This window comes from Coregonus lavaretus (assembly GCF_964263955.1).
Source record: "Coregonus lavaretus genome assembly, chromosome: 30".
In the NCBI taxonomy this organism is placed as follows: domain Eukaryota; kingdom Metazoa; phylum Chordata; class Actinopteri; order Salmoniformes; family Salmonidae; genus Coregonus; species Coregonus lavaretus.
The window spans coordinates 35,275,052-35,289,142 of record NC_140017.1 but is presented as its reverse complement, the minus strand read 5'-3'; the positions used below and the strand labels follow the sequence as shown (position 1 = coordinate 35,289,142).

The 14,091-nt window shown below is 45.0% G+C and overlaps 1 protein-coding gene across 1 annotated transcript; it reads right to left on the bottom strand.

Annotated features, from left to right (window-relative positions):
- Positions 1–467: 467 nt before the first annotated feature.
- Positions 468–13,688, bottom strand: LOC311106228 (olfactory receptor 4F17-like; the record flags this gene model as incomplete). The annotated part of the gene is made up of 4 exons (XM_084148529.1): positions 468–476; positions 718–1,332; positions 6,295–6,406; positions 13,657–13,688. The coding sequence occupies 4 exons, from the start codon at positions 13,686–13,688 to the stop codon at positions 468–470; spliced, it is 768 nt and encodes a 255-aa protein (XP_084004655.1).
- Between the last annotated feature and the right edge of the window lie 403 nt (positions 13,689–14,091).

The window sequence follows — 14,091 nt, the reverse complement described above, 5'->3', positions numbered from 1 at the left end:
TTGATAGAATGCCAAGAGTGTGCAAAGCTGTCATCAAGGCAAAGGGTGGCTACTTTGAAGAATCTCAAATATAACATATATTTAGATTTGTTTAACATTTTTTCTGGTTGCTACATGATTCCGTATGTGTTATTTCATAGTTCTGATGTCTTCACTTTTATTCTACAATGTAGAAAATAGTAAAAATAAAGAAAAACACTGGAATGAGTAGGTGTGTCCAAACTTTTGACTGGTACTGTATATTAAAACTATGACAAAAATATGAAAGAGCATAACAATCCTTTAAAGAGGCCACTGCCTAACCTATCCATTTGATTGAATAATAATATTAAACAAGTCAAGTAAGAAAGGTATTAAACAGATGTTAGGTATGTTACGATGACTGTTTATTAATATCCCTAGATCACAAAGCAGAGTAAGTTGATGTTGCCACAAAACTGATTCATTTTTCTATTTCCCCCCAATGATTAGTGGAGCTAGAGATATACACATGAGCCCCAAGACACACAGGAAACCAGTGTGGAGCTGACATTCATTAAACGTTCACGTGAATGCTATCTTTTTTCTCCTCACCACCATGAAAAATGCTGTTCTGATGTCCCTTGTTTTCATCCCATATATAATTGGATTAATAATTGGCAGGAGAAGGTAGATCATCATACCACACAGTTTCTGTGCATTAGGAGGTATGTTCTGAAAGCGATATGACAGTATTACAAAGGTGGTAGTAAATTCAAAAAGGAAAAATGTTACTAGCTGAGCGACACAGGTGTTTACAGCCTTGCTCTTGGTGTCAGATTGTCGATTAATTATGCATATTACAAGAATGTTAATATAGGAAAATAGCTGAATACCCACACTGATAATCTGCATAACCGCTGTCATAGCCAAACCATAAATGTTGTTAACTGTGAGATCTTCTCCACATGAGAGGCGAAGTAGAGAGGGGTTGTCACAATAGATATTTAGTATGTAAGCCTTGCACCTCTTAACTCGGGACTGAAGAGCAAACAGGGCCAGTATCATGGCCAGGTCAAGGCCCCAAGCAGCTGATATAATGACACATAGTGTCAAAGGTGTCATGATCGAGGGGTATTGCAGTGGTTTGCAAATGGCAAAATATCTATCAATTGACATCGCTGCAAGTACAAAAAGCACACCACCTCCGTACATGTGACAAAGAAAGGCTTGAAAAACACATGTGGGGTAGTACACAGAGTGAGTCTGTGTCACGATGTCTGCCAACACCCTCGGTAGCATAGCGCTGATTCCTATCAGGTCATTCAGGGGGAGACTGAAGAGGATGTAAAACATGGGCTTGTGGAGAGTCTGCTGTGTGATGATCAACAGTATGATGGTGAGGTTACAGAAGACAGAGAACAGATAGAGCAGGAGACCCATGGTGAACACAGGGTAGTTCACTGGGGTAGGGATGTCAAAACTGGCAATCTGCAGGTTGTAACTGAATGTCTGATTAAGAGTCTGGCCCGCCATCATCAAATACCTGTAAAGGAAGAAAAGCAAATCTCATGTACACATTTTAAAGTGCTATTAAACTACTTGGTATGCAAATCTGACTCAATACTAGCAAAAACTTATCTAAAGCTAGTCAGTTCCAGTCTAGCTTACTGTAGGGTTCTTATTAACATATTAACTGAATTATCAGATTGGTTGTATTCAGTCACTGTATATTGTAGTTTATAATTTTAAACATATATTGTCTTTAATTTAACATGTACTCTGCATTAAAGCAATGTGTATGTAAGTATACGGCACGTTATTCAGATGAGTGGTATAGCTTACCTGAGGGTTTACCTGTCTGTTACGTTCTGTCTAAAAGCAAACAATACCCTGCTATTATGTTGTCAATCTTTCTAAACTAGTTTGGAGAGAGCTGTGGCACTAGCAGAAATAAAGCCCCAACTCCTTGTGCAGTAGAATGTTATTTAAAGGAGACAGATTCATGTGACAGTAATCCCAGAGAACCACTCACACATTCTGACGTAACTCAAGACTAAGTGATTGGTTGTTGGGATGATTGCATGATGATGTATTAATTACTGTATCTAAATACATAATGATGTTCTATTGTGGTAAATTACTGTGTACTGTACATCGTTGGCTATGTGATCTATGAAGACATTTTGTACATGTGTCACGCCCTGACTCTGGGGACTCCTATTTGTTGAGTCAGGGTGTGTATATTATGTGTTGTGTTGTTCTATGTTATAGGTTCTATTATGTGTAGATCTATGTTGGCCGGTGTGGTTCCCAATCAGAGGCAGCTGTAGCTCGTTGTGTCTGATTGGGGACCATACTTAGGCAGCCTATTGGCACTAGTGGGTTGTGGGATCTTGTTCTGTGTAGGTATGTGTTGTGTTCTACCTTGGAATTCACGTTTCGTTTGTTTATTGTTTTGTCGGTTGTTACGGCGCCAGCAGTGCCGACGACGGAGACCCGAGAGGCAACCCAAATAATATTTGGGGGGGGGGGGGGGGGGGGCACACGGTGTGGACGACTAGGCAGCAGGAGGCCGTTAAAGGGCGGATCGCCAGATTAGGAGAGGAGGCCACCATGTTACGGGGGCTATTGGTTCAGAGGGAGCAGGAGATATTCGGTCAGAGGGAGGCGCTACAGGAGGCTATAAGGGAGAAGGAAACTAAGCCAGTGGTGCGTGTTCCCAGTACGGCCCGACCCATTCCTGCCCCTCGCACCAAGCCAGTGGTGCGCGTCGCCAGTCCGGCCCGTCCTGTTCCTGCTCCTCGCACCAAGCCAGTAGTGCGCGTCGCCAGCCCGGTCCGGCCTGTTCCTGTCCCTCGCACCAAGCCAGTGGTGCGCGTCGCCAGCCCGGTCCGGCCTGTTCCTGCCCCTCGCACCAAGCCAGTGGTGCGCGTCGCCAGCCCGGCCCGGCCTGTTCCTGCCCCTCGCACCAAGCCAGTGGTGCGCGTCGCCAGCCCGGTCCGGCCTGTTCCTGCCCCTTGCACCAAGACAGTGGTGCGCGTCGCCAGCCCGGCCCGGCCTGTTCCTTTCCCTCGCACCAAACCAGTGGTGCGCGTCGCCAGCCCAGCCCGGCCTGTTCCTGACCCTCGCACCAAGCCAGTGGTGCGCGTCACCAGCCCGGCCCGGCCTGTTCCTGCCCCTCGCACCAAGCAAGTGGTGCGCGTCGCCGGCCCGGCCTGTTCCTGCCCCTCGCACCAAGCCAGTGGTGCGCGTTGCCAGCCCGGCCTGGCCTGTTCCTGCCCCTCGCACCAAGCCAGTGGTGCGCGTTGCCAGCCCGGTCCGGCCTGTTCCTGTCCCTCGCACCAAGCCAGTGGTGCGCGTCGCCAGCCTGGCCCGGCCTGTTCCTGCCCCTCGCATCAAGCCAGTGGTGCGCGTCGCCAGCCCGGCCTGGCCTGTTCCTGCCCCTCGCACCAAGCCAGTGGTGCGTGTGTCCAGTCCGGCACGGCCCGTGCCTGTTCCACCGGTGCCTGGTCCGGCACCGGTCAGCTGCTCCACTCCGGAGCCAGAGCAGTCCGCTCCATCGGTGCCCAGTTCAGCTCCGGTCAGCTGCTCCACTCCGGAGACAGAGCAGTCCGCTCCACCGGTGCCTGATCCAGCTCCGGTCAGCTGCTCCACTCCGGAGCCAGATTAGTCCGCTCCACCAGTGCCCAGTCCAGCTCCGGTCAGCGGCTCCAGTCCGGAGCCTGTGCAGTCTCCTCCACCGGTGCCCGGTCCAGCTCCGGTCAGCGGCTCCAGTCCAGACCCAGACGTCAGCCCCTCTCCAGGTTCGGGGTGTCCCACACCAGGGTCCAGACAGGGCTTGGTACTTTGTGGGAGGAAGGAGAGGGGAAGCAGCGCGCCGTGGTCCAGACCAGACCAGAGGCGCAACAGGGAGGCGGAGAGTAAGTGGTCGTCACGCCCTGAGCCGGATCCGCCTCCAAGGCGGAATGCCCACCCGGCTCCTACCCTGTTATGTTTATGTTGTGCGGTCGGTGTGGTTCCCAATCAGAGGCAGCTGTAGCTCGTTGTCTCTGATTGGGGACCATACTTAGGCAGCCTATTGGCACTAGTGGGTTGTGGGATCTTGTTCCGTGTAGGTATGTGTTGTGTTCTACCTTGGACTTCACGTTTCGTTTGTTTATTGTTTTGTCGGTTGTTTATTCATTAAAATAAACATGTACGCATATCACGCTGCGCCTTGGTCTGACCCGTCTGTAAACGAACGTGACAACATGCAAGACAGTACTCACGTATATTTTAAACGTTAACAGAAATAAACATTTCACTTTCTTTCTGAAGCCAGTAATGACCTATGAAAAGGCTTTATTGTAAAATCACAACGCTTTCAAAATTGCCCAAAATTACAAAAGCCTCTATTCAATCAGTACCACGGAAGTTCAGCTTTACTGTGTGATTGAAATTTAAAGGTAATGGTTCTGCTTTAGCGGAGACAGCATTCAGAGTAAACGCTGCCTGCATATTACTTTTACATTTATATCGCAGAATCTTTAACGCTTCAGATTTACAGATTGAATAGAGGCCAAAGTAGAAAATAAATTGTACATTTAGAAAACAGTAAAATATTAAATAAAAATGTTATAGGGAAAAATACCAGCATAATTACTCCTCGTGCTATACAAATCAAGGGCCAGAAATAGTATTTTTACTATTTTCATTTTAAGGGGCAATCTGCAGTTCAAACAATAACAAAGGTACAACCCGCCACTGTTTTGGTAAACAGCCAACATGCAGAAGCTTTTATCCAAAGCGACTTATAGTCATGCTTGCATACATTTTATGTATGGGTGGTCCCAGAATTTGAACCCACTATCCTGGCGTTACAAATACCTTGCTCTACCAACTGAGCTAAAAAGGGGCTGTATAACTGTAACCTCTCTCAAATTCATAGACATAGCTATAGATGCAAGAACTGACCGTCCATGATATCAAAATTATAGTTTTAAGCATGAGTGTTTGTTTACAATTAAATTGTTTACAATGGAGTGAAACAAGTGTACATTTTGGGTTCTGATGAGAGTACGACACTTGAACTAAGCTAATGAGGCATTCTTCAAGAACCAGTGGGTATATATAATTAATTTAAAATTTAAAAAAATGGATGTACCAATCACAGATAGCACAGCACCTTTTAACATAATTTCTCATCCCATATTTGACCTTTTTGTTTAACCTTGTACGTTTAAACAAATGCTTTCTAAAGCTGGGAATTAATTGAAAATACATTTATTTTTTTAACTTTTTTTTTAAAAACTTGAAAGTTAAATAAAGGTAAGGAGAAGGGATACATCTTTAAACTCAAAGCACAATCTCTAATTTCAACAGCTTGACCCAGCTTGACCCACTTTGTTTGGTAAACTGAGAGATGGGGCTGGAGATACAGGGACTGCCAGTCCATGAGGTTGAAATTATAGTTTGATGGATGATTTGAAGCTATGGTATAATGTGCATTGTTTAATAATGCACTGTAAGCACAGATGTAGTGATGAACTACCGGAAGAGAATAACTCCCGAGTGGCGCAGTGGTCTAAGGCACTGCATCGCAGTGCTAGCTGTGCCACTAGAGATCCTGGTTCAAATCCAGGCTCTGTCGTAGCCGGCCGCGACTGGGAGACCCATGGGGCGGCGCACAATTGGCCCAGCGTCGTCCAGGGTAGGGGAGGGAATGGCCGGCAGGGATGTAGCTCAGATGGTAGAGCATGGTGGTTGCAACTCTAGGGTTGTGGGTTCAATTCCCATGGGGGGCCAGTATGAAAAATACAAAAATAATGTATGCAATCACTAATCGCTCTGGATAAGAGCGTCTGCTAAATGACTAAAATGTATTATGTAACTATTTCCGTTGTATGTCTTCAGAGCAGAAACAATACACTTTGCCCCACATCTGGACTGACTGTGAACTGTCATTACACACCATGTTTATAATAGGTTCAGACTGATACTTTGTTGAGAAATACTTTCAATAGAGTGATTCGTATTTCACTTGCGTTCAGCCCATAAACAATTGGATTCAGAAGTGGAGATACTAGAAAGATGAGCATGCCCATAATCTTTTGCAAGTCAGCTGAGACATTCTTGAGTCTGTATGATAAAATGGTGAAGATTCCTACAACCTCAAATATGAAGAATATGACCAACTGTGCCACGCAGGTGTTCAAAGCCTTACTCTTAGCTTCAGACTTCCTTGTACCCAAGCAAGTGATTAGAATCTTCACATAGGAAAAAATCTGAACAGATACATTTATAATCTGCATGACTGCCGTGTTAAACAGGCCTATGACATTATTCAGTGTTATTATTCATGACGATGATGGACAGCAAGGTCAAGTTGCAGAACGCACTAAATAAATAGAAAGCAATGCCCAGGAAAAAGATGGGATAGTTTCCACCAGGTGGAATAAAAAATTGGCTACATGTTTAATATACAATACAAGACATCACCTTCCACGAACAGCTGAGCATGAATCCTGAGAAGATGTAGGTGCCTCCAGGGTGGAGCACTGCTTTGTACATATTGGCCTTTGAAACTTTCTTTTATTGATGCCCTCTGACTGCTATGCGTCAGTCTTAGAATCCCATGAGATAGTGGAGCTTTGATTGCAAAATTGAGAGGATCACCTTAGAATGGGTTAGACGTAAAGAATATAATGAATGAATGAATTGAAATGAATCAGGGTTAGGGTTAAGGGCTTTACAGACAGGAAGTGGCGGCGTGGTTGCCCATTCATTTTCAATGTAGTAAGATGGGGGGCGCAATTCTATCCAGGCGGAGTGATCGGCGGTGCTCATGCATGTGATTTATACAGTATTTTTGGTATTATCCAGTGGTGGAAAAAGTACTCAATTGTCATACTTGAGTAAAAGTAAAGATACCTTAATAGAAAATGATTCAAGTAAAAGTGAAAGTCACCCAGTAAATTACTATTTGAGTAAAGGTATAAAACTATCTGGTTTTAAATGTATTTAAGTAGAGTGGTGGAAAAAGTACTCAATTGTGGTACTTTAGGGTGTTAGGGAAAATGTATAGGAGTAAAAAGTACATATTTTCTTCAGGAATGTAGTGGGAAAGTTGTCAAAAATATAAATATTAAAGTACAGATACCCCCCTAAAAATTACTTAAGTAGTACTTCAAAGTATATTTACTTAAGTATTTTACACCATTGGTATTATCAATAGTAAACTGTGAAACACAAAACCAATCTCTCCTCATTGAATTTCATTCATTCATTTATTCATTAATTCATTAATTAATTCACTCACTCATTCATTCATTCATTCATTCATTTATTCATTCATTTATTCACTCATTCATTCATTACGGTTACAGTAGCATTTACTTTTTTACAGCATAATTCACTGAGTGAAAATTTTACCGTGACATTCAGGGGGGCGTCTATTGGGCACATTTATTTTATATGCCTAATAGTAAAGACATGTCAATTAACATATTTGTTTAATCTGGGAGGAACACAACCAGTCATGATGTTTTCATCTGATTGTCAAACAAATCACTTCAAAAGTAGGCTACCAGGGCATGTTCGTCGACTCCAAAATAATTCCAGCTTCCAAACAGTGCACTTTGATGAATGGAAAGACACATCTGTTACAGACACCATCAGTGGTGTTGTGACATTGGGTGATTGGCCTACACAGTGGTGTGTATTCATGGAGGCCAAGGGGACATTTAAAATTAAAATAATGTAGCTTTCTTCTCTCTTTGTGTTTCATAATTTTCCCACAATTAGCATGTGGTTGAATCTATCTCACTGGAGAAAGTCATGTCATACTCCTTTGGATCAGACAGCAGAGGATACGTTGGCTACACAGGGGTGCTGTTTCGCTCACTCTGATGTGTTCTCTGGTGAGATTGATATGCCTTGCTGTCGGCGTGCATCTCGGTCAAATTATCAATATTAAGAGACCCCAACAAAGTTTTCCTTTTGTTGCCTGTAGGAGAGCTCATGTATAATTCAGATGTCTTACCATCACCGCCCCTCCCCTTTCGTGTACATACAGTGCCTTCGGAAAGTATTCAGACCCCTTGACTTTTTCCACATTTTGTTATGTAACAGCCTTATCTCAAATTGATTAAATATTTATTTTTTTCAGCAATCTACGCACAATACCCCATAATGACAAAGCAAAAACAGGGTTTTAGAAATGTTTGCAAAGGTATTAAAAATCAAAAATACCTTATTTACATAAGTATTCAGACCCTTTGCTATGAGACTCAAAATTGAGCTCAGGTGCATCCTGTTTCCATTGATCATCCTTGAGATGTTTCTACAACTTGATTGGAGTCCACCTGTGGTCAATTCAGTTGATTGGACATGATTTGGAAAGGCACACATCTGTCTACATATATAAGGTCCCACAGTTGACAGAGCATGTCAGAGCAAAAACCAAGCCATGAGGTCGAAGGAATTGTCCGTAGAGCTCCGAGACAGGAAATGTCAAGGCACAGATCTGGAGAAGGGTACCAAAAAATGTCTGCAGCATTGAAGGTCCCCAAGAACATAGTGGCCTCCATCATTCTTAAATGGAAGAATTTTGGAACCACCAAGACTCTTCCTAAAGCTGGCCGCCCGGCCATACTGAGCAATCGGGGGAGAAGGGCCTTGGTCAGGGAGGTGACCAAGAACCCAATGGTCACTCTGACAGAGCTCTAGAGTTCCTCTGTGGAGATAGGAGAACCTTCCAGAAGGACAACCATCTCTGCAGCACTCCACCAATCAGGCCTTTATGGTAGAGTGGCCATATGGAAGCCACTTCTCAGTAAAAGGCACATGACAGCCCACTTGGAGTTTGCCAAAAGGCACCTAAAGACTATCAGACCATGAGAAACAAGATTCTCTGGTTGATGAAACCAAGATTGAACTCTTCGGCCTGAATGCCAAGAGTCACGTCTGGAGGAAACCTGGCACCATCCCTATGGTGAAGTATGGGGGTGGCAGCATCATGCTGTGGGGATGTTTTTCAGTGGCAGGGACTGGGAGACTAGTCAGGATCGAGGCAAAGATGAATGGTGCAAAGTACAGCGAGATCCTTGATGAAAACCTGCTCCAGAGCGCTCTGGACCTCAGACTGGGGCAAAGGTTCACCTTCCAACAGGTCAAAGACCCTAAGCACACAGCCAAGACAATGTAGGAGTGGCTTAGGGACTCCCCAAATACAGGTGTGCCAGGCTTGTAGTGTCATACCCAAGAAGACTCGAGGCTGTAATCGCTGCCAAAGTTGCTTCAACAAAGTACTGAGTAAAGGGTCTGAATACTTATGTAAATGTGATATTTCAGTTTTTATTTGTAATAAATTATCAAACATTTCTAAAAACCTGTTTTTGCTTTGACATTATGGGGTATTGTGTGTAGATTGATGAAGAAAAAACAACAATTTAATCAATTTTAGAACAAGGCTGTAACGTAACAAAATGTGGAAAAAGGGAAGGGGTCTGAATACTTTCTGAAGGCACTGTATACAATATCCAACATAGTAAGACTTCATTTATTTGCAAACATCACTGATATCTCAAATAAAATAAAAGTTATTGATACATGTTTTATAAATATAATACTCTCTGTTACAAGTGAGGATGTCTCTTTTGAACTGTTATCTTATTATAAAGTCCCCAACTAGTATTCCATGTGTTGACCATTATTCCCCTAATACAGCTCACTGTGGCTACTTAATTCCATGATTACATCAGTTAGAAGAGACTGTGTCATCTTGGTGTAAAAAAACATGTATTAATGAGCCCCGTAGAGAAATGATTAAATTATGTCTCATTAACTGTCTCTTGTTGTAATTAATCCATTGGGACAGCAGAAACCTCTCGTCAGTTATTAGAGTCTTCACCTCTCGCTAATGAAGCATGTTGATAAAAAAAAAACACGAGGCATCACAAGTTCAAGTTAAGCCTCTGCCTCATAGTTTGGTAGCATTACACATATTTTGATTACATAAATCATATAGATGATATCTGAAATGTCCAATGCATTTCAACAGAGAGAAATGCATCTATCTATCATAACATTTTATTCTCCCTGCCTGTAGCTCAGGCATGCTCTAACCAGAGTATCCATGTTCATGCTCCGTCAGAACAGATACTGGATCTAATCACAATGTTAAAAGTCAATATTATCTACTCATCTCTATCCTTCCTGATGTGTCAGGATGTCCGCAGATACTTGTTTTTGATTAAGTATCTATTAAAACTAGAGGGGATAAGGGAATATGTGGACACTGACCTATGGGATTGCAGTGGGGACAAGCAGGCCTCTTTACCAAAGTGGCGTATAGAACTGGGGAATGGACAGAAGGGAGAGGTTAAGCATCCCACCCAGGAGAGAGAGCCCTATTGGACAGGGAGGTGGTTAATTAATTAAATCGAGCTCTGGTCATTGTTAGTGGATGAAGAGTTAGGGCGAGGCCACCAGAACCTCTCTCATGACTGTAGGATCCTAAGGGATGGAAGACTCCATGCCACTGACTGACTATTCTCACTTTACCCACTGCTAGCCGTGCTTCACAAACCCACTGAATTGGTGAGAAATTACGTCTTCAAAAACAGATACAGCGCCTTCAGAAAGTATTCACACCCCTTTACTTTTTTCACATTTTAAAATAGATTAAATTGAGATTTGTTTTCACTGATCTACATACAATACCCCATAATGTCAAAGTGGAATTATGTTTTTCTTCTTTTTTATTTTATTAATGAAAAACTGAAATGTCTTGAGTCAATTAGTATTCAACCCTTTTCTTATGGCAAGCCTAAATAAGTTCAGTAGCAAAAATGTGCTTAACAAGTCACATATTAAGTTGTATGGACTAACTATGTGTGCAATAATAGTGTTTAACATGATTTTTGAATGACTACCTCATCTCTGTATCCCACATATACAATTATATGTAAGGTCCCTCAGACGAGCAGTGCATTTCAAACACAGATTCAACCACAAAGACCAGGGAGGTTTTCCAACGCTTCACAAAGAAGGGCACCTATTGGTAGATGGGTAAAAAAAAAAAAAAAGCAGACACTGAATACCCCTTTGAGCATGGTGAAGTTATTAATTACACTTTGGATGATGTATCAATACACCCAGTCACTACAAAGATACAGGTGTCCTTCCTAACTCAGTTGCCGGAGAGGAAGGAAACAGCTCAGAGATTTCACCACGAGGCCAATGTTGACTTTGAAACAGTTACAGAGTTTAATGGCTGTGATAGGAGAAAACTGAGGATGGATCAACAACATTGTAGTTACTCCACAATACTAACCTAATTGACTGAGTGAAAAGAATGAAGCCTGTACACAATACAAAATATTCCAAAACATGCATCATATTTGCAACAAGGCACTAAAGTAATACTGCAATAAATGTGGCAAAGCAATTCACTTTTTGTCTCCTCCCGTTGCTCCCCTCTGGCACTCTGATTCGCCGGTCTACTGAGTCACCGGTCTGAGCGCACCACCTCGGCAATAAAGGAATGGAAACCCAACGCACCCTAATCACCTCCAGTGCACCTGCACATCATCATCTCATCACCACCACTATATAGCCCTGGACTGTTCAATCATTGTTGTGTGTAATTGTTTAGCGTCATGTCGTTTACTCACTCCTTGTTATTCTCTTTCTCATTGTTAAGTAAACATTTACCTTGTTGATTCCTGCCTCCGAGTCCTCACCCATTGAGGTGGGCAGCACCCCATACACCACCACGAACTACAGATCTCCTGGTGGCTCCCAATCTAGGCGGTATGACTCCCGTCGCCGTGCCGTGAGTGTTACGTCAGCGGGGAACCTTATAGATAGGGAGCTGGTCTCTGAATGGGGTTGCCCACCGTGACACTGCCTTCTCCGCTACACGTCACCTCGCCGGACAATAAACCACTTGGATCAGGCACCATTACGCATGTCACTCTCCCCATCACCATTCCCACACTACCGGAGCACCACGAGGAGCTGTCATTCCACATCGTCACGTCACCCCTTCACCGGATCGTCTTGGGATTGCCCTGGCTCAGACTTCACAACCCCACCATCAGTTGGATCACCAAGAGGATCACAGCCTGGTCCACCTCATGATGGAAGACCTGCCTGCTGGTGGGTTGTTGTTCCACGTCAGTGGAGAGTCCGGATTCTACTCAACATTCCACGTAAGTACGCAGATCTCTCCGATGTCTTCTCATCATCAAAGGCTATGTGTCTCCCTCCTCAAAGCCCCTGGGATTGCGTCATTGACCTGCTGGAGGGACAACACCCCCCGACGAGTCGCATTTACTCCCTTTCCATGGCGGAGACTGAGGCCATGGGGAATTGTGGGGGAGACCCTGAAACAGGGGTTCATCAGACGCTCTACCTCTCCTGCCTCCGCCAGCTTCTTCTTCGTGGCCAAAAAAGAGAGGACTGAAGCTATGCATTGACTACAGGGAGCTGAACGAAGTCACCACCAAGTACTGGTAGCCCCTCCCTCTGGTTCCGTCGGCCATCGTTTTCCAGTCCTTCATCAATGACATGTTCCGAGACATGCTGAGTAGACAGGTGGTGGTGTACATCAACGATATCCTGATCTGCTCGGCTACGTTCGAGGAACACGTCAGGGACGTCAGAGCTGTCCTACTCCGCCTCTGGGAACACAGCCTGTTGGTGAAGGGGGAGAAATGCGAAATCCACCAACAGGCCATCTCCTTCCTGGGATACCGGATTAGTCCTCAGGGGGTGTTCATGGAAAGAGAGAAGACGGACGCCGTCAGGTCATGGCCAGTCCCCACCACCATCAAGGGCCTACAGAGCTTCCTGGGATTCGCCAATTTCTACCAGCGTTTCATCAGGTCCTTCAGCTCCATAGCCGCCCCGCTCACCTCTCTCCTTAAGGGTGGGCCTCAGAAGCTGGCCTGGAACCCTGAGGCTGACGCTGCCTTCAAGAGGCTGAAGGAGAGGTTCGCCACAGCGCCCATCCTAAAACACCCAGATCCATCTTGTCCTTTCATCCTGTAGGTGGACGCATCTGAGGAGGGTGTGGGTGCACCAGAGAATATGTATCCCTGTGCCTTTATCTCTAAAAAGCTTACCCCCGCAGAGAGGAACTATGGAGTTGGAGACAGGGAGCTGTTGGCGGTGGTCCTCGCTCTGGAGGAATGGAGACACTGGCTGGAGGGTGCAGTCCATCCATTCTGGATTCTTACTGACCACCAGAATTTGGAGCACATACGGGCAGCGAAACGGAGGAACTCTTGTCAAGCCAGGTGGGCCCAATTTCTTACTCGCTTTCAGTTCATTCTGTCCTACCGCCCAAGATCCCAGAATGTGAAAGCTGACGCACTCTCCAGGATGCACCATACCAGAGAAAGGAAGGATCTGGGGGGTCCTATCCAGCCTCCGGGGCGCGTGTATGTACCCACCAGTGTCCGTGACCGCCTGCTGATCTGGGCGCACACCATTCTTACGGCAGGGCACTCCGCTATTACGCACACCCTGCATTCTCTATCACAAAAATATTGGTGGCCCACCTTGGCTACTGATGTCTCTCGCTTTGTCAACTCCTGTTCTGTATGTGCACAAACGAAGACACCTCGGAACGCCCCGGCAGGCAAACTAGTTCCTCTACCAGTGCCTCAGCGACCTTGGTCACACCTGTCCATAGACTTTGTCACCGACCTCCCACGTTCTGACGGCTTCATCACAGTCATGGTGGTTGTAGATCGGTTCTCAAAATCATGCCGTTTTTTGCCACTAACTGGTCTTCCTTCTGCTCTCCAGGTTGCTGAGGTCCTGTTCCAACAGGTCTTCCGGCACTATGGACTTCTGGAGGACATCGTCTCGGACCGTGGCCCCCAATTCACCTCCCGAGTGTGGAAGGCTTTCCCAGAGAAGATCGGGGCCACTGCCAGCCTCACTTCCGGGTATAGGCCTCAGTCAAATGTCACGTCTCCTCCCATTGCTCCCCTTCTCTTTCTCATTGTTAAGTAAACATTTACCTTGTTGATGTCTGCATCCTGCCTCTTCATATCCTCATTACTCGTCACATGAATACAAAGTGTTGTGTTTGGGGCAAATTAAATACGACACATTGCTGAGTACCATTCTCCATAT